General features: G+C 43.2%; 2 protein-coding genes across 3 annotated transcripts in view; one reads left to right on the top strand and one right to left on the bottom strand.

Moving 5' to 3' along the window:
• Window positions 1-702: 702 nt before the first annotated feature.
• Window positions 703-15,078, bottom strand: ITGB1BP1 (integrin subunit beta 1 binding protein 1). Of its 2 annotated transcripts, none has more exons than XM_006123616.5 (7): window positions 14,940-15,078; window positions 10,111-10,212; window positions 7,559-7,637; window positions 5,841-5,977; window positions 4,469-4,561; window positions 2,783-2,932; window positions 703-1,605 (listed from the first exon to the last, which is right to left on the bottom strand). In XM_006123616.5, exons 2-7 carry the CDS (start codon window positions 10,180-10,182, stop codon window positions 1,534-1,536), a joined length of 603 nt encoding a protein of 200 aa, XP_006123678.2. In that variant the 5' UTR covers window positions 10,183-10,212; window positions 14,940-15,078; the 3' UTR covers window positions 703-1,533. The 2 variants fall into 2 exon arrangements, with proteins under 2 accessions (XP_006123678.2, XP_075779636.2); XM_075923521.2 differs by lacking the exon at window positions 703-1,605 and adding an exon at window positions 3,482-3,617 and having other exon boundaries at window positions 2,795-2,932.
• A 39-nt stretch (window positions 15,079-15,117) lies between these two features.
• CPSF3 (cleavage and polyadenylation specific factor 3) overlaps window positions 15,118-20,476 on the top strand; it is a 46,829-nt gene continuing 41,470 nt past the window's right edge. The window contains exons 1-3 of the mRNA XM_075923515.2: window positions 15,118-15,250; window positions 19,325-19,388; window positions 20,339-20,436. Of these exons, the coding sequence (XP_075779630.1) occupies window positions 15,180-15,250; window positions 19,325-19,388; window positions 20,339-20,436 (233 nt within the window). The 5' untranslated portion in view covers window positions 15,118-15,179. The remainder of the gene's footprint in view (window positions 15,251-19,324; window positions 19,389-20,338; window positions 20,437-20,476) is intronic.

Here is a 20,476-nt window from a genome sequence, read left to right as displayed (position 1 = left end):
TAAATAGTTCCAGATCCAAAAAGAGACTTTCAGTTTTTTCTGATTAACTAAATTATGTTAATACTTTTCTCCTCTCCCGCCCTTCCCCATCTGCAGGTCAAAACTAGGCAGTGTTGTCAATACCAAAGAAGCCCACAATTTAGTGCCCTTTCTCATGCTATCTCAAATGCGAGGCTGAGCATGTGCAATATTTATAGTTGAATTCTGTTTAGTTATTTCTTTCGATCTAAAATTTAAATGGTAGGGGGTCTATAGATTCCATTTGAATTTTTTTAAAAGATGTCTGCAAATGAAAAAAAAATGGTTGAAAACCACTGACCTAGATTCTCTCCAATTTGTTTAGCTCTTTCCTCATGTGACGTCCAAAACTAGAAAGAGTATTTCAGCTGAGGCCAGCATGACAATTATCTTCTTTTTCTTACATATGACTAATGTTCCATGTTTGTCACGGAGATCGCAGCATGAGCGATTCTTTATCTCTTTCCAGCTGTACAGCCACCAGGCCAGTTACTCCTCCATTTCTAGTTGTGCATTTGATTTTCATTCTTCCTAATGAGATGTACTTTGTACTGCTTGTTTGTTTTATTTAATCTTTGTGCATGCAGAGGTTAGCTGCCTGAAGCTGCTGACAGCAAACTTACATTGTTCTAGATGTATAAAGTTTAGCAAACTTACATTGTTCTAGATGTATAAAGTTTAACATTCATAACACAAACATCTTTATTATTCCAGACAGACACACTCAGACCAAACAACTGATTTATCTGTCTGCCTTTTTATGGATCAGGGGCCACTGACCCACAGAAAAAACAGTCTGAGGCCACATCCAAGAAAGAAGCAAAAACAACAACAAACAAACCCACGCCCCTGGCCACCAAATGAGGCTATGTCTACACTACAGAGTTTTTCTGGTATCCCGGAAAAACTCTGCCATGTCCAGGGAACATGTCTGCTCTTCCAAAAAATTTTTCAGAAGAGCAGATGTGCTCTTTCAGAAGCCCTGTAAACCTCATTTCACAAGGAAGAAGGGCTCTTCCGCTAGGAGGTTTTTCCAAAATTTGGCCCATTTGACTACTGCTGTTGTGTTCTAACTAAAGAAGTCCTCAAATGCTTTCATAGTTGTTTCACAGACTGTATTTGAGGCAAGTGTCTAAATTTCATTTTGCAGTCCAAAAATACTTAGTCATGTACAAACCACTATTTGGTACAAACTTCATGTCTAGTATAAAATTAGCTTCATGGTTTTATATGAATTGAAATGTCAGACCAGCGACATACTGCAGTGACTCTTCAGGTAAGTCTTGGTTGGGCTGTGGATTTCTAATTTTCACTCAGAAGGGTAAATATCAAAATAACTTCTGTTCTATTTACAAAGTTGCATTGTTCTTCTCTGAACAGTGTTAATGATCCTTCAAGTAGTTACAGTCTCCAGTCCAAAATGCTTGGTGAGTGCCTATAGTCACAAGAGGGAGCAGTACTTCCTCCCGGGATGAAGGCTTCTTGTACTGTATAATGACACACGACTGCAAAAATTCAAGACTTCTCTGATGTTAAAACTGCATCAAAGGCTGTCGATAACACTTTGCAAATAGCTTGTGCTTGTTCCTGCATTGAACACCACAATACAGATCAATTAATTGTGCTGAACAGAACAATTACATTTTCACTAGCACTTACATCAGTGGTCTGGCTTTTTATATGATGCAGTGCTGCAGCAAAAACTCCCATCTGTTAAACTTCCAACAGAATATTATCTACACAATTTTTCACCCCATAGAATGAAACAGGAGAGCTTAAAGTGTGAAATGCTAGTGTTTGCAATCATGCCTGCAGACATCTGTTTTAAATTAATTTTGGAGTGGAAAAACCCCCAGAATTTTTAGTCTTCTTATCTATGTTCATATGTAATAAAGTATCCTGAAGCTACTCTATTTGCTCCCTTATGCTATTGCCAAACATCTGAAGAGGTGGTAGCATGGAGACTAGCTATGCATATGAAAGCATATGCTACCATGAAACTCTGGCACTATCATCTGCTGCTTTCCTTAATATATCACAGGAGGAGCTCAGACTCCTCCAGTAGTAATATAATGCCCGACTGTAGACTGAATGCATTGGAGCACTGCTGGAGAAACAGAGCAAACACAGAGAGGGAAAGAGGCTGTTGTATTTGCATGTACACAAAATGGAGCACCTACACAATCTTTGCCAATGGTCAGGTGTAGCACAGCAGATTAAGTGTCATTTGTTGCAATATAATTGCTTCACGGATTTAAATAAGCTTTTACCTAGAAGTTTGCATGCTATAATAAACATTTTACCAATTGAATGCAACTGGACAAAACTTCTTCCCCTTTGTTGCCAGGGCATCCTTTTTCACTTATTTTAAGGAGTAAAACTATTAGCCATAAGGATGGGAGGAGAGCATATTATCAGGGATGTTACCTAAAGAACTAAGGAAAAGGCTGATCATGGGATTCCCTTGTAATTTTAGAGCCATAGAGTGATTCTCAAAGTTAATCCATTGCACTTTATAGAGAATAAATGCCTCCACATTTAAGGAGGAAAGTCATAAAGCCACTTAACCCTTCAACTGTCAGAAGGCTGTGATTATGCAAGAGCAGCTCCACCATGGGTGTCCCATACAACAGTGCAGAATGTTACCACTGCTTTTCTATGCCATTAGAACACAGTATTTTTAAGTAAGAAGCTAGAAACTAATGAAGTTAGACATCAAAATACATTGGTACCTAAATTAAGAACCATAAACATGAATTCTTACCAAACTATTACACTGATATACCCAGAGGCTGCATTCTTCATAACTTGCATCTGTCGTCTTCAAAGCCAGTAAACTCTTTCCTGCTCCCAGCCCATCATCATAGCAGACCATCCGCACAATTAAATACAAAGCATGTCTATGTAAAACATCCTACAACATAAGGCAAACTCATGTTATGCATTGTTTTAGAAAAAGACACTGACATTTTCTGCATGCTTTCACTACTGCATAAGTTGTCTTTTACAAAATCCTCAGTATTCTTTAGAAAGGAATGCTCCGTCTCTAACACTCCCCTAGTCCTAGGCAACATTTCCATCCAATACTGTCATGGCATTTTCAATCTTCAAATCAGGGCAATAGGTAAAGACTAGAAATAAACTAGTAGCAGTTTAGCACAGGACCAAGATATAATATGCAAATTGGTGGGGTTGAACACAGAGGGGAAAATATCTTGTATCCCTGTGCTGCTTATCAGTACATTCTCTTAGTTAGATTTGCAGATGTTCCATTGCAACCCTTCCATTCTGAATTTGGGAAGGGTTGGAAGAACCAAAACAAGATACAAAAGAATCAGGTTAACTGTGGCATTTCTGAAGAACTGCTTCAAGACAGGCTAGAACAGTGTGGGACTTCAAAAGAGCTGACCTCATATAGATGGGACAAATGCTAGAACAAGAAGAGGGGAGAAAGTAAGCATACCGGAACAATGAAGAGGCAGTATGAGGTTTGAGGCCTGGAGTGGATATGTGCTCTTGTTTAGGGGCTGGGATTTATGATGGTGGAAGGCCACCACATTTTCAAGTCCCACTTCATCCAGTGAAGACCAAAGGGGACGCTGGTGGGGGAAAAGGAATAGAATGTATAATCCAGAAAATACTGAATCTGCTGGATCAGTCCTGGTCATCTTGGCCAGAGACTTTTATCAAAGAAGGAGGACAAGAGAACCATCACCTGGATAAAAATTACTGAATCCAAGGAGGGTGCAAGACTGTTTTGTTTTTAGTTTGGGATTCTCACTTGCCCCTAAAGGAGAAGATTCTTGCTGGCAGACAAGAACCCCAAATCACCCCTGCACCAGGAGGAGATTACAGACAAATTCTGAAGAGATCTGAGGCAGTTTTGCTAGAAAGTTAAGAATCTGCTGTATCTCTGTATTAAGCTTAAAAACAGAAATTGGGAATCCGACTCAGGGTACGTCTACACTTGCACCCTCTTTCGAGAGAGGGTGCAAATGAAGACATTTGAAATTGAAAATGAAGCCAGGATTTAAATATCCCGCGCTTCATTTGCATATTCGTCTTATGGCGAATAACTCGTAAACCTCATTGTATGAGGAACAAGGGTTATTTCAAGAGAAGGGTTTCTCTCGAAATAACTGTGTCTTAACAGCGTCTTATTTTGAAATAGCGCCAGAATGCAAATATGCAAATGAAGCACAGGATTTTTCAATCCTGGCTTCATTTGCCATTTCGAATGTCTTCATTTGCATCCCTTTCTTGAAAGAAGGTGCAAGTGTAGACATACCCTCTGAGATTAGAAAATCAGATGCTTTAAAATGAAAAAAAAAATTAGTCATCCAGTGTCCCTGAACTGCAAACTCACCCGAGCACTGACAAATGCCTTTCCTGGAGTTGGCCACCATCCAACTTCCACCAATAAAGCCCTTTAAACAAAAGACACACTTACATATTGATCAGATGTTGAGACTTTAATACCGTACTTGGAAACTCCCATAATGAACTCTTCTTCAGCTGGAACAAAAGGTAATTTTCCATCTTGCTTTGGAAGGAAACACAAGAAGTGTTAAGTGGACAGAGAAGATCATCAATGAAGATGTTCATTACAAAGAGTGCATTTTCTCTGATTTTATTTCTGCTTACTGGAATATTTCCATTAATGAGTCTGTTCGCCACAAAGCAATTTTCCTCTTTAAACACTACTTGATACAATGGGGAACACTGCATTTCTTTTAGTTTTTCAGGATTTGGAAGGGAATTTTTTTTTTAAAAAAAAACGAAGAACGGGGTTCCTTTAGGTGCATTTTATGGTCCAGCTACACTAGCAGTGTACTATTTTAGGGACAAACAATGCAGGCAGAGGATTGTTGCTCCATACTACTGCACTGATGCTGATATTAACAATGCTTGTGCAACATTAGGAATACCTTTGTATATGGCTCTGAGTGCTACCAGCTAGGGATGTTAGAATTTAATGGATTAACCATTTAACCAATAAGTTAATGCGTATCGGTTAATGGTCTCAGTTAAATGCTGGCAGCTCCACTTCCAGGGAGGCTTCGCTGCAGGAGATGCAGTATAAAGCTACAGAGCCCATGCACATGTAACTGCTAAGATTTTTAGCGGATACACGGTTACTATATTACACAATTTTTTAACATCCCTACTGCCAGCATGTATGCTATACTTATATTTAATTCCTATCGTGTAAACTGGAATCTAGGAATCCAAGTATTAAGCTTGCAAAGGAACCCTGACCATTTTTTTTCTAAGAGCTTTTTTTGTTGTTGATTTTTGTAGTGTCAAAAAGAATAAAAACAACGCAGCTCTACGAGTGAACCAGAATATAGCTGAACACAGTGGAAATATAAATGGCCCTAAGTGACCAGGTTCTTGCTTTTATGCCTCCGCTGAAAATTTCCCCTGTTGAGACTGGCAGGCATAAGCAGTCATCTTTTATGGATAGTACCACAAGGGCTGCAGACAGACTCTCTGGAACTGTAGCTTTCTGCCACCAGCAAACCCCTGACGATATTTGTTCAGGCATGCCTCAGACCTGTGCATCAACAACACTGCTTCCTGCAGTATCAAATTTGTTTTCTGAGGTATATCTTTCAGCTCCTCAAGGGAAGTAGCTTAGCAGCTGCTGAGCACTCAATATGAAAGATGCACACTTTAATGCTGCAAATTATTTCCACAGTTTAAGACACTTCAGAAGTAAGACATCTGATCACATGATAAATACAAAGGAGGAAGAAACATACTGGTTTAAAATGTTTGATGTATTTGTGTATGTTCTGTCTCTTATAATAAAGACTTACCTGTGCCACATCTATGTAATTTATCAAATCCAATGGCCCCTCCAAACTCTTGCTCTCATCAAATTTCAGTTTTTCAATGGCACCAACATATTTAACTCTAAACTCTGCACAAGTATCCGAAATACTGTTGCTTTGTCCTATAACAAAAAACAAACAAAAACACGCTATAAATTTAAAGAACTGCTGTACTTAAGCAGAACCTTCTATTGTTCTTTTGGTGCTGGAAAGTGTCTCTGGTCTTTTCTAATATATTAATTTTGAATAATTTGTTCCCGTGGCACAAACTCTGGATCTCCCCACTGAAACAATTATGAAACAAGAATGGTAACAATGACACCTAATACTTTTGTATGACTTGATTCGTGGTGTACTAACCTTATGTTTCCTTAACTTCTGATGGCCAGATTTTAGCATGCTGATTGGCACAAAGCAAATTGGGATTACTTGTGAGTCTATTGGAAAGTATGGTCTAGAAGACTAACAGAAATATTGGAAAACTCAAATTTTCTTGTTTTTAAATGTATTAGAGCTACCCATAGTTTACAAAATAATTATTGTTTGAATTTAAATATCCCGCAGCCATGTTTGAAATCTAAGAATGGAGCATTTAGCTGGTACGGGAGAATTGTAAAATGAAAACAAATGGCAGTGAAAGTCTCTGGCAGCAGGGAACCTGAAGCCTTTCCTCACTACCTCCTCTGCGCCAGAGCCTTTCACTGATAGATGTAGCTATAAATTGCAGTGTGGACACAGCCTGCCTTTTACTGCAACATATGTGACACAGACTCTGGGGAACACTCCTAACACAGACTACTATTTTGCCTTCAGACAGGTGAACATTCTTAAACATGATACAACACCAAAACCATTTTATGAATACCAGCATTTAAGTATTTCTTCTTTCCTCATTAGAGACATAATCACTGAAACACAATGAGAAGCCAGTTCCCTGGGCTGGGGGTTTTATCCTCCCTTAGACCTCAGAGTTTTGGATCCAGGCCTGAAACTTTCTCCTCCTCCTTAAGCATGCTTCTCTGTAGCATACCTACATGTAAACAGAGGGCTAGACCAGAAAGGATGAGGCAGCATGCTGTTCACAGCAGCTCCAATCAAGCAAGGCTGAATCAAGCTAAGCAGAGCTGTGCCTAATTTGTGGGTAGGGCAGGGCACAGCAGAAAGGCTAATTAAGCTATTAGGCAGAGCGCATAAATAGGCACAGGAAGGAATTGGAAACAGAGGAAGCCGGCAGTAACGGATTAGAGAGAGACTGATTGCTCTCCACTACTTGTTATAAGGACTGTATATGTTATGAAGGTGGTGGGACTCCATTTATAACCAAACTGCACAAGGAGTTGGATCAACACAGGTGTCCTTTAAACAGAGCCAGGAGGCCCTGTTACAATACCCCATTGTTTCAAATATATCCAGACCAGTGCTCCTCTGTCCTTCCACATTCCTGCTACGCCTCCCCCTGAATTTCTATCCTTGGTATTTCTAGTCCCAAACATCACATTCTATTTTAGACAACAGCAACTAATGTGCCAATAAGTAGGCCATCTAATAGGTTTGCCCAACAACTACATGTAAGTGTGGAATGCAATCACACAATGTGAACTTAAATTTCTCGCTTCTTTCCTTCCCCCAACTCGTACACACAATCACACATTTATAAAATTAATCCATCTTCAAGCAAATCTGGCTCAGCACTGCTTACATACCTGAACTTTTAGTGGAGTCTGTGTCTAGACTAGCCACAGTACTAGATCTGGAAAGTCCACCAAGACTGGAGTCAACAGACTAGTTAAAGGGAAAAATATAAAAATGCCAATTAAGTATTGAAAATGTTAATTTATCATCAGATTTTCTGCCCCTACATTCTTCATTATAATCATCTAACTTTGATGGTCTTGAGCTATTTAAAAGAAATTAGATCGACACAGGGGAACATGACCAAAAAAGACCTAATTCTCCAAAGAATTAATATAATAAAACTTGAAAGTGTATGTTTGACTTATTTACACCAATGTAAACCATATAAGGGTTTCAAAAGTTTTCAAACATTATTGAAATAGGGAGAAGAGAGATGGAAGAAAGAGCAGAGAAAATGAACTTGAGAAAGTTATATCCATGATTTCTTTCCTTACACTGAATAGTTTAACCTTTAGGGAGCTGACAAGAGCATGTTTGTTACTAATATCTGATATAACATGACCTTTAGCAATGAGATTTATATTAAAAAATGACAACTCTGACAGACTCCCTATAAAATCTGAGTCATCATTCACCAGCCATCTGACAGAATGTACTTATGAGCTGTCAGAGGATTCATGCTTTAAGACAGGAAAGAACTATTTTAGAAATAATATAAAATAGAGAAGTTTTTTTAGTTAGCTAGTTCGTTCTGAAGAATTAAGTTCACTCTCACTTTTTACAGCTAGCTCTGAGGTTCTTGAAAAATTCATAGATTATATGGACAGAAAAAAAACACTTATCTAAAATGGCCACCCGTATAACAAATGATATGGAAATTCCCCTAAATAATTTCTTTTTTAATTAGTGTTTCTTTTTGTAAAACATTCAGTCTTGATTTAAATAACTGCCAGTGCACGAAAATCTACAACTGTGGCAAGTTGTTTCACTAGCTAATTACACTCCTTATTAAGAATTTGCACATTTTTCCCAATCTGACTTTCATTTAGCTTCAACTTCCTGCTGCTGTATCTTATTATATATTGGTCTACTAAACTGAAAAGTCAGTTACTAAATTTTTATTTAAAAACACAAAGGTAAAACAGTGATAGGATCAACCCCTTAACTTTGTCTCTTTGTTAAGGTAAATTATAGTGAAAGATTCAAGGAGATCAGTATATGACATGTTTTCCAACCCCTTAATCATTCTCATGGCTCTCCTCTGAACCTAAATAACTAATACTTCATTACAAAAAGCAGTAGGTATTTTTTTGTACAACCTCTTTCTCATGTTCTGTTGATGTCACTGTGAAGTAGTCTCTAAGTAGACTCCTAACTCAACATCAATGGGATTTATGCCTGTATAACGGAAGGAGCTCACGCTAACTGCACACAACCAAAAAGTAATTCTGATATTTCATTTCACAGACAAAACAGCAAACCTGATATTTATTTCAGCAAACATCATCATCATAATAAAGACTCTTATAAACCAGCCACATGAAGGCAGTCAACTGTCAACATTTAGTATTAAACATCAGTATGCTTGATGCTGTACATGACAAAGATACAGCTCATATTCTGGGGAGCTTGAGGCCTAAAATCCCTTTAATTAGTCATTTGACTTGGAATGTTACTTTATTGGTCAAGAATGGCAAATATTTCATAACAGAAGTTCAGATGAACTGAGAAGCTAAATGATTTTTCTTCTTTAGAATGCAAATCTCACTAAGATTCTGATAAGAACATAAGAACGGCCATACTGGGTCAGACCAACAGTCCATCCAACCCAGTATCCTGTCTTGCCAACAGTGGCCAATATCAGATGCCCCAGAGGGAGGGGACACAACAGCTAATCCTCACATGATCCCTCCCCTGCCACCCACCTCCAGGTAAACACAGGCTAGGGACACCATTCCTACTCATCCTGGCTAATAGCCATTGATGCACCTAACCTCCAAGAATTTATCTAGCTCTTTTCTGAGCCCTGTTAAAGTCCTAGCTTTCACCATATCCCCTGGCAATTAGTTCCACAGGTTGACTGTGCGCTGACTGAAGAAAAACTTCCTTTTGTTTGTTTTAAACCTGTTGCCTATTAAATTTCATCTGGTGACCCCTAGTTCTTATATTGTGGGAATAAGTAAATAACTTTTCCTTATTCACTTTTTCCACATCACATTTTTGTCCATTCACCGATCTACTGAAATTAAAATATTTCATGGATAGCTTGATTTTGACTACGTTCCACCAGAAACAATTCTGTACACGTGGTTAGCAGACAAGGAGATCCAGTTCCCAAACTCTTTGCAAACTGTTAGCCCTAGAGCATGGGTTCCCAAACTGGGGGGGCGTGAAGAAATTCCGGGGGGCGCGAGTCAACCCAGCACCCCCCCCATCAAGTTTTGCTGCCCCGCTCAGTTCCTTTTTTTTCCCCCTCAACAAGTTTCTTTTGGGAGGGGGAAGGGCGTGAGGGTTTTTGAAAAATCAGAAAGGGGAGCGTCATACTGAAAAGTTTGGGAACCATTGGTTTACAGGAAATGGAACTGTTCCACAAACTTACTGTACCTGCAGTTCAGCTTACCTTGCTTTTAGTACTGATTTCACTGCTTTGGGAACTGCTGCTGCTGTGTCGTTTTTTCCCTTTTCTGAACATTTTTTCATCATAATTAGATCAAATAAAATGCTAAATGAAGAGGAAATAAAAATAAAACTTGTCACATTATACCATTAAGAGGAGGAATCCCTGCCAAAAACCATGGTGAGCTTTGTGTCCAAGGTGGAAAATGGTAGGAGACCACTAGACTAATGATTCTGAGGATGGGACTGATCTGGTTCTTATGACTTTGGCACCTGTGATTGGCTTCGGGCAAATCACTTAAACTCTCTTGCTGAATTTCCCTATCTATAAGAATAGGAAAGAATTTAACTTCACTACTTTACACACATTAGAAAATTGATTCTTACATCAGCATTATTAGGTAACTAATTAACAGAACATAAATTAAGCAGAACACCTCATTAAAAATGTGTTCACTCACTGAAAAGCATTAAAGGATTTAAACTTGTTTTGTTATCCATTTAAATCTAACAATCATCTGCAAAATCCAAATTCCAAAATCATCTGTAAAATCCAATTCATTGATGATGAAACCAACAACTAAAGCAACAAATGATGTGATACAAAGTTGAGTTTGCTTTATTACAGTATTTATCAGCAGCATAAAATCAGAGGCAGTTTTCACTATTATATTTTCACATTCAACCACTGAAGCATTTCTTGAGAACCAAAGGACTTACTTTATAGAGACATGAGGTTGACTGAGAATTTATTAAACAGAACTGTTATCTAGCTATGACCTGACACCAACTACAGTAAACTTCTGATAATCCGGCACCTTTAGGACCCAGGGGATGCCGGATTATCAGATATGCCTGAGTACTGGAAGGGGGGCTATGAGGGGTCTGGGGTGGGTGAGGGAGGGTGGGGGGGGGGGGGTCGACGGGGAACTGCGCAGTGTAGGAGAGGACGGCACTGCAGGACCAACCCGGCAGTACCCCAGCTGCTCTGCCCCCGGCTTCCCCAAGTCAGCCGCTGGTCAGTTTCATCAGCGGCTGACTTGGGGAAGCCGGGGGCAGAGCAGCTGGAGTGCTGCCGGGTTTGTCCCGCAGCGCCACTCAGGTGAGGGTTGGTGCTGCGGGACAAACCCGGCAGCACCCCAGCTGCTCTGCCCCTGGCTTCCCCAAGTTAGCCACTGCTGAAACTGGCCAGCGGCTGACTTGGGGAAGCCAAGGGCAGAGTAGCTCCAATTGTCCTGCTGGCCGGAGCACTTCTGGGTTCCAGTTGGTGCCAGACTATCAGGAGTGCCGGACCACTGGATGCCGGACAATTGGAGTTTTACTGTACTTCCCTTCTGGGAGGCAGGGGAGTTAATCTGTATTCTATGGGCTTCTTAAACTAGGGATGTCATCATGTAGATGACTAATGATTAACCAATAAGCCTGACAGAGAGGCAGCAGCACAGAGGGTGAGGGAAGTATGCTGGAGCCAATATGCGTGGGGAGCCGGCTTTCAAGCCAGCCCCCCACACAGCTCTCTCACACACCCACCTGCCCCCCCCTACAGAGGCAGCGGGGGGACCAGCAGGAGCTAACCCCAGCACCAGCTCTGCATGCTGCCTGCCCCCACCCCACACTGCTGCCTCTACTAGCAGAGGCTGCCACGAAATAGCCTCTGTTCGTGGCGGGCTAAACTCCCCATGGACAGAGGCTGTTCCACATCCTGGAGCAACCTCTGTCCATGGTGAGCCTGGGCCTTCTGCAGACAGGCTGGTCCATAGCAGCAGTCCCTGTCCCTGGGGAATCCAACCGCACCATGGATAGAGGCTGTTGCCACTCTTCATATCAGAGGCAGCAGCCTGGGGCAGCAGGCACCAGTCTGAGTGGGGAGCTGGTTTTTAAACTGGCTTCCCTGGTGGACTGGCTCCCGCCTGCCACTCCACACTGCTGCCTCTGATACAGAGGCAGCAGTGCAGGGTGGCAGGAGGTTCCCTGGGAGTGGGGCCAAAGTGCACTGGCTGCTGGCCCTGCCTCTGGGGACATCAAATAGTCATATAACCACTCAGATTTCATATGATTCCATGACTATTCGATTACCTGATATCTAACATCATTATCTTAAACCGTGTTTCTTTAGACAGAATTAGGGGAAGCACTCTATGAACCAATTATAGTCCCCAAAGAAAGAGCATCATGTTACATAAACCAGAGGAATAGCCTACTTCCCATGCAATATAATTAGGTTATATTGTAATAACTTAAATGAACTTGCAAGCAGCAACAGGCAGATGAGGAAGACTAGTTATCTTCAAAGTCATCAGGAATAGAGGAAAAAAAGAGAGATCAAAGTCTGTTTGCCAGTAAAACTAGAATCAGGAAAGATAAAACTTTGGTACAAGTTTCAATAAGTAAGCTAAGGCAACTCTATTTGATTTCCCAATGGGCATCTAAACAAACAGCTCTCTATATTTGGTCTTGAGACTATACTGCATTTTGACTGTTGAATCACATACCTAAAAAATGATGAAAATTTGGATGCAGTCCTACTAATGTAAGCACAAGTGCAAGTGTCATAATTTATAGAGCACTAGAAGGGCACAGGACAATTTACCACAAGTGAAAATGACAAATCTTTGCCCTTTATTGATTATAACTAACTGAAACACTAGGCTAATATTGAAAGTTTAGAATTACTGATTGTAACCTAGGAACCTCTTAGTGCTAACTGGCAAAGTGCACACAGGGAGATGCAGAAGAGTTACAGGGATCTCCTGGGTCTAGCATACATATTCTAGTTCACCAAGGACCATCACATGAGGTCTCAAATGCAAGCTAGTGTCTCAATAGTTATCTATATCATTGCAAAAGTCATGTATAGATTAGGGTTATAAAAACCTGGTTAATCAGTTAAACCAGTTTAACATTAGGTGTCCAGAGCAGCCCCTGACTGTGGGGCATCCGAGCCTGCCATGCAAAGGGGTGCACCGGATGAGAGAAGTTCTGTATACACACTGAAAATTACAAGGTATCTAGGAACTAAACACCATTAAAGTCAAAAACAGATTTAGTGTGAGACTACATCTACCCTTAATCCCTGCAGTGCAGGAGTGACCTAACTGTGGCTTGCAAGCTGCATGCAGCTTTTTTACAGCTAAACTGTGTCTCATTGCCACCCCTTGTTCTCCACCTACCAGCCTGAAAGGGAGTTTGGGACCTCTGCATTTCCAAGAAGTGCTGAGGTAGAGGCATCCTGGGGCTTCAGCTACATGGGGTGCACCTGCGGGGCCCTGAGGCTTCAACAGAAATGGGGCTAAAGTCCCACGCTACAGCAGACATTTCCTATGGGGCTGAAGCCCTAAGCCCCCATTCCTGAACTTCTGACAGTTGTTGCATGGGGCTTGGAGGATTACTATATAGAGGCATAGCTATAGCACTTCAGGGTCTGTTTACAGCTGAAAGGCTACATCGGTGCTTCTAATGCTTCAACATGGTAAAACACTACCAATGCTGATAGGAGAGATTCTTCCATGAGCATAAGGGTGATCCCCCACAGGCAGTAGTAGTTAAGACTAATGGGCAAACTCTTCCAATATCCTAATGTTGTCTACATGGGGACTTATGAAAGCTTAACTATGCCACTTAGGGATGTGGATTTTTCACTCTCCTGAGAACCATAATTATTCCAATGTAATTTTGAAGTTTAGACCAGGCCTCAGTGTAGCCACTCCCTATAGTCAAGAGGCAATAGATAAAAAAACAGTCTTCCATAAATCTAGTACTGTCCAGAACAGGTTGGCTTAACTACATGGACAAAGAATGTGGCTTTTTCACACCTTGAGGAAAGTAGGTGGTTCTACTTATTTATAGCTTAAATCTGGCCTTAGACAAACAATGTTAGGCTGGCTGTTCATATGTATTTCCTAGTGTATCACTGACAATAGATCCCTCACCAGTGAGAGCTGAATGCTAATGAGGACTGTAACAACTTCAAAGATAGAAAAGTAAAAGATAGAAGCAAAACGGATGTAAAAACTAGGAATGTTAAAATGTGTTTATTAAGGTAAATGTGTAACTGCTGAAAATTCCAGTGGTTACATGTTTATACACGGGAGAGGGGGAGATGGCTCCCACAGAGCAGCCTGCCCTCTCTTCCCCCATGCTGCTGCCACCTCTATATCAGAGGCAGCAGTGCTTGAGGAGGAGAGCAGGCAGGAGCTGGTGCTTGAGAGGAGCTAGATTTAAAAGATTTCAAGAGGGCTTCCTCCATGCATCAGCTCCTGCCACCCCCCACGCTGCTGCTTTGGTTAATGTGCGGGGGTCTGCATGTAACCGTGCATGCTGACCAATGAGCCCAGGCTCATCAGTTACTAGGGGTATACATTCACACCCCTAGTAAAAACCCTATCTTGAGGTGCATATTCAAAGGTTTGATGGCGAAGATCAAGTGTAGTACGTGGAAGACAAAGATGACACCCTGTCATCCTTCACTAGGAAATAAACAAACATACACATCAGCACTCCCCATGTCAATGAATACAAACCCCCGAACAGCTCCATTTCGCCGGGCCTGGAATTTGGCACAAAAGCCCCAGCGCTGCTCAGGACACGCAGGCAGCTCATGCGGGCAGTTACATGGTGCTCGCAGCCACCCCCGTGCGGAGCCTCCCCCCGCCATCCCGACACGGACCCTTCTCCCCCAGGCCCGGCCCCGCCCTGGGATGCTGCTGCAGGCCCCTCCCCCACTCGGGCACCTCCCGGCACGGAAGTCCCCTCATCCCCATCCCGCCACGGGACGCCGGCGCCACCCGGAACGAGGACGGGGGCGCACCGGCCCACAGGGCACGCGCTCCTCACCGCATCGGTTGGGCTCGGCAGCCGCCGGGGTCTCGCCTTCCGCCCAGCACCTGGCGCGACTTCTCCACACTCGCCGCCCAGGGCCCGCGCGCAGGCGCCGTGACAGGAGAGTGCGGGCGGCCTGGCTCCCCGGAAGCGGCGAGCGGAAGGTGTTTGCGGGAGGACCGGAAGGCGAGGGCGGGTGCCGGCGGGAGACACCTCCAGGCACCGGCGTTTCGGCGTCGTTCCTTCCTGTCCGGGATGTCGGCGAAGAGAAAAGCCGAGGCCATGATCCCGGCCGAGGAGAGCGACCAGCTGCTCATCCGGCCCCTGTGAGTGACAGCGGGCGGCTCTGCGGAGGGAAGGAGAAATGGAGGCGCGGGAGGCGGGCAGAGGCGGCGGGCGCCGGAACCCCGTCGGGCCTGTCCCGCGCTGCGATGGGGGCCGCGCGCCGCAAGTCTGTGGCCCAGCACGCGCGTCCTGGGGCTGCCTCCCTCGCCCGCGGACTCCTCGGTCTTAGGGACACGGGAACGCGCCGCCCCTTGTCGCCAATGGCTCGTTCCTGTGCTGGGCCTGTGGCTGCGTGCGCCTCGCTCGGGGCAGGCACCCCGACCGGGTGGAGTGCTCTGTACCTGATTGGCAGGAGTGTGAAGGCCTGGATCAACCCTCTAGTCTTACTGTAGGGCCGCAAGCGTTCTCCTGAAACTCTCCAATCTCTCTTGCCACCCAGACAAACTGGACTTAGTGATAAAATGGTCAGTTACACCAAAATCACATCAGATGTAGGTTGCTTTCCGTCCTTGGAAGCCAGTCACCCCAGCTCAGCTAGTATCCTAGAGCTTATACAAAGGACTGAGGATGTTGAAAAGTGGGTAATTGACTAATCATGTACTTGCCTCAATTTGTACTGAGTACACAATTAGTCCATAAGCTGTGGCTCTGCAGCCTGGCTTCTACTGCATTTAAACTGCAGAGCCACAGTGGAGGTAGATCCAGGACTTGGTGTGAGCTGGGACTCGGCAGTCCCAACTCATGCTGAGTCCCCCCCTACTGCTCTGCCTCCCTGCCCCCTCCTCCCCGCACCACAGAGACAGTGCTGGGAGAAACTGGTTTTTAAGCCAGCTCCCCCCATCGTGGGCTCCTGTTTCCCCCACTCCCATTTGCCTCTGATACAGAGGCAGCGGGGAGAGCGATAAGCCTAAGCTTATCCAATAATCAACTGCTCGAATAGTCACATCACTAGGACAACATTGTTAGACTATTCTATAGTAAACTAACTAAGAATGTATTGGGTAAGAAAAGGAAATGAGAGTTATTGGGGTTAAAGCAGGTAGAACTTAACAGACCATTTGTAATGCCAAGCAGTGACAATGATGTTAGAAATTTCCAGTTTCCTAAAAGTCTTTTCAAGATTCCCATATTATGTCTGGGGATCATTGCTTTGCATCTGGTATACTTCCCTGGAAGAGTTCAAGCAGTCCACAGATATAAGTTATTTCATTGAATATACACTTAACTGCTTCATCTCACATGGGATGCTGGAGCAGCCTCTGTCTGTGGGGAGCTTGGACTGCCTCTGATACAGAGGCAGCAGTGCAGGGTGGCAGGGCTCTCCCTGGAAATGGGGCCAGGAGTGCACTGGCTTCCTGCCCTGCCCCTTTGGAGGCACCAAATAACCGTGTAACCACTAAGAATGTTAGCAGTTATACTGTTATTAAAATAACCTATTTTTAACATCCCTACCCTTCATACAGTTTAATCAGTATAATATTTTTATGATGCTCCATAAAATATTTTTCATTATGCTGTAAAATTAAATTTGAGAATAAAAATGAAATTATATAAATAAAGGAAAAGGCTGCAATATTATTTTGGGAGATTATTGTCCACTTAAATCAATGGATTTGCAATAAGATTCAAGTATGGATTGGATTTGAAATAACCCTTTGTAGGGTGTTACTTTAAAACTTTTATAAAGTACAGCTTTCTTTCTTCGTACCATTTTTGCTTTTAGCAATGCCATAGTGTTTGAAGATCAGCAGATGAAAACAAATTATGTATACTCTAAGGCCTTGTCTACACTGTAAAATTTTGTTGACAAAATGTGGAGGTGTATATGTTACAATGCTCCTCCTGCAGACAACATTATCCTGCTTTGCTGACGAAACCACCTTGATGTGAGGCTTAGAACATTTTGCCACAAAGTTAGTGACAAAGTATCAGTGTAGACATTGTATTTATTATTTCAACATAACTGATTTCCAGGAGGTATCTCCCAATGCATCCTGAATGCAAAGCCCTAGGAAGTCTTGAGATTCCTCAACATGGAGCATTCACAAAGCTACTGTCCAGCAGCAAACACTCCTGCCTGGACTACAAAGGAGAGGGTGGATCTCTTTCATCTGTAGAAAGAGGAGGCTGTGGGAGAACTCTGAGGAAATCATTGGAATTAAAATAATAATGCAGAATCTGTTCTCCCCAGCAGATTGGTAGGAAGGGTGGTATGCTCCAGAGGGTGATTATCTGTCTCCCACCTCTCTGCAGCAATATATCATTCTCCTCTCAGTTAGGGTAGGGATACAGGGGACACTAAGGGGGATTGGTTGTTTTACTCAGGATTGATGTTTCTGTCTGAACTTAGTTAATATGCAGACTAGGGATGTGAAGGACTCGTTGACTAGTCGACTATCCGATAAGCAAATGCTTATTGGATACTCAACAGGTTAGTTGACTAGTCGCTTCCCCCTCCTGTTGCTGGCTCTATCAAAAAGGGGCAGCAAGGAGGGAGGAAGCAGAGGAGGTACTTCAAAGCAGTAGTGCCGCTTGAAGCCTGGGGCCAGACCCTGGCTTCACGCAGCACTGCTGCTTTCAAATGCCATGTGCAGCCCCAGGCCAGCTGGGGTATCCACTGTGGGACACACAGCATTTCAAAGTGGCAAGGCCACATGGAGCACGGGTTCAGGTGGGAACTCCTCCACTAACCCCAGGCTCTATGCAGGGCTGCCACTTTGAAATTCTGCGGGGAGCCTAACATCAGGCTCCCCACAGTGTTTCAAAGTGGCAGCGCTGCATGGAGTCCAGGATCAGTTGAGGACTCCCCCACTGACTCCAGACCCTATGTGGCACTGCCACTTTGAAATGCCACGGTGAGCCCAGCGTCAGGCTGCATGCGGCATTTCAAAGCGGCAGCGCTGCACGGAGCCCAGGGTCAGCAGGGCTCCACACAATGCTTTTGCTTTTGAAGTGGAGGTGCCCTATCGACTAATTGAATAGTTGATGAAAAGTGCACTGACTATTCGATTAGTCAGTTAGTCTATCTTTAACATTCTTAATGCAGACACATGCACTGCCCCCTGCGCACACACTTCACCAACACACTGTATGTCTGTCTCTCTCTGACACTTCATAACACAGTTCAATACAGTATTGAACAGCAGAGAAGGATTCATGCTTTCTGACAGAGATATGGCTGGGTTGCAGATTACCGGTGCAGTTGAGAAGCAGCTTGCAGTCTAATGGAATACCCATGGAATAGTGGGATTGAGAAACTTTCATCGTGTAATGTTGTATAAGTCCCCAGGAAGCATTGCAAACCCTTCCCAAAGCACCCTGCGGCTAGTTGCCCAATGAATAGCTACATACAATACTCTGTTCTCTGTGTCGGTGGGAGAGCTGCTATTGTGAATGCACTCCACAATCAGCATAGTGTGGACATGCAACAGAAGTTTAATTATAGTGCTAACTGTACATCAGCATAATTTGCATTGACAAAACTTGGTAGTGTAGACTAGTGGTTTTTAACCAAGGGCAGGCCTGCTGACAGTGAAAGGGATGTGTGTGAAATTTGGCTGTATGTGGGAGGAGACTTCGCGTGCTCCCCCCTGCTTCCCCCAGGTCAGTCGGCCTGGGGAGGGGGAGCATATGAAGTCTCTTGCTCCCTGCCCCCGCCCTGCAAAGGGGCACCATGCTTAGAGTCAAGAGCCAGCTGAGCCGCAGTTGGCAGTTGACTTTAAGCGCTGAGCCCCTTGCAGGGCCTCCACAGGCTGGATCAATTCGCTTGGAGGGCCGGATCCAGCCCACGGAAACCCTTTTTGCCCACCTTGCTTTAACCCTTGTTTGGAACAAACATTAATTTGCCATCCCTAGAGAAGAGGGACAACTCCTTTTCCGAATTCAAGTATTCTGTCCTTTTAGTAATGGACAAAGAGCTCAGTTTCACTGAATGAAATGTTCATTTTAATTTAAATAGTAATTATCCTATAATTCTGCAGTTGGGATGTTAGAAGAATGATGAGTCCTGCAAATAAGCATATAGATGTACTTAAAACAGAGTTGTAGTTAACTGTGTTTATATAGGGCGGATGCTTTTTATTTTTGCTAACTTTGTCATGGATTTCCTTCCACAGTGGTGCTGGGCAAGAAGTAGGAAGATCATGCATTATTCTGGAGTTTAAAGGAAGGAAAATAATGGTAATTATGTATAGTTACCTGAATTACTAGGGTCTGTTGTAAAAAGTGAATTGTTTGTTAAATCCAAGTTCCTCACAAAAGACTGTAATCAATGGCTGCCTCAGGTATCTACGTGTAAGAGTTGGTGATATGCTCACAATCTAGTTCTCATTGAGTCTAACCTTTACCTCAGGGATGGCTCTTCCCCCCTTCAAGTGCAGCTCACAAGCCTTCCCCGTGGCTTGCGAAGCTGCCCCTGCACCTCTAAAACTGGCCCCTGGCCCCAGTTTCCCTTGTGCTCACTGTTCCATGTGGCAAAGCAAAATGGTTCTGGCAAGAAGGCATCGGCCGACGGGAGCCTAATGTGGCCAAAAAGCCACCCGGAGTTATGTTTAAAGGCACAGCATCCGTTTTTTGTTGTTGTTGTTGTTGTTGTTTTTGGCTTGACAACTCCCCCTCCTTCCCCCACACTGGCTCTTTGCGCTATATCCCCAAGTATTGTGGATCTTTGCCTTTAACGGGTTGGTCACCCCTGCTTTACCTTCTTCGTGCAGTTGTATGTATGTACAGATGCTCTGTTGTTTTTCCAGCATTAATGCCTAAATACTAAGGTGATAGAATTGACATGTGAAAGGTTGTTCACTTATGCTCTCAAGTGTTTTGGAAAAGTATGGCTGCAGGCACATTGCACATTCCATTGCATGTGCCAAAATTGCATATGCCATGGCTCATGTCTGAAAAGTGCGTTTTCAAAAGGCCTTCAGTTTTCTACTGAAGATAAGTCATTTAGACAGAGACCCCTAGAGTCTAGCTTGGAGTCTAATAAATCACCATGTGTTAAAAACAGTATATAAGCAAAATGAATTTTTCCTGTACGACAGTCACTTGTAATTGTGCCACAAATTTAAGCACGTGCTTATTATTTTTATAAATATTTGTAAGAGTTTTAATTGTTTTTCATCACTTTTCAGCTTGATTGTGGAATCCATCCTGGCCTGGAAGGAATGGATGCCCTTCCTTACATAGATTTGATAGATCCTGCGGAGATTGATCTCCTCTTAATCAGTCAGTAAGTTGCATTTAGAACAAGAATTAATACTTGCAGCCTG

This window comes from Pelodiscus sinensis, chromosome 3 (genome assembly GCF_052426305.1).
Source record: "Pelodiscus sinensis isolate ZL-2025 chromosome 3, ASM5242630v1, whole genome shotgun sequence".
Taxonomy (NCBI): domain Eukaryota; kingdom Metazoa; phylum Chordata; order Testudines; family Trionychidae; genus Pelodiscus; species Pelodiscus sinensis.
Note: the sequence above shows the minus strand (reverse complement) of the source record. Positions and strands in the feature narration are given on the sequence as shown.

What these genes read in the sequence shown, in the direction of transcription:
- ITGB1BP1 (XM_006123616.5), bottom strand. Translation starts at nt 10,182, where the DNA reads ATGTTCAGAAAAGGGAAAAAACGACACAGCAGCAGCAGTTCCCAAAGC. An exon ending in AAATCAGTACTAAAAGCAAG is followed by an intron (nt 7,638 to 10,110) that starts GTAAGCTGAACT and finishes CCCTTTAACTAG; the next exon opens with TCTGTTGACTCCAGTCTTGG. An exon ending in TATATCAGTGTAATAGTTTG is followed by an intron (nt 1,606 to 2,782) that starts GTAAGAATTCAT and finishes TGTTCAATGCAG; the next exon opens with GAACAAGCACAAGCTATTTG.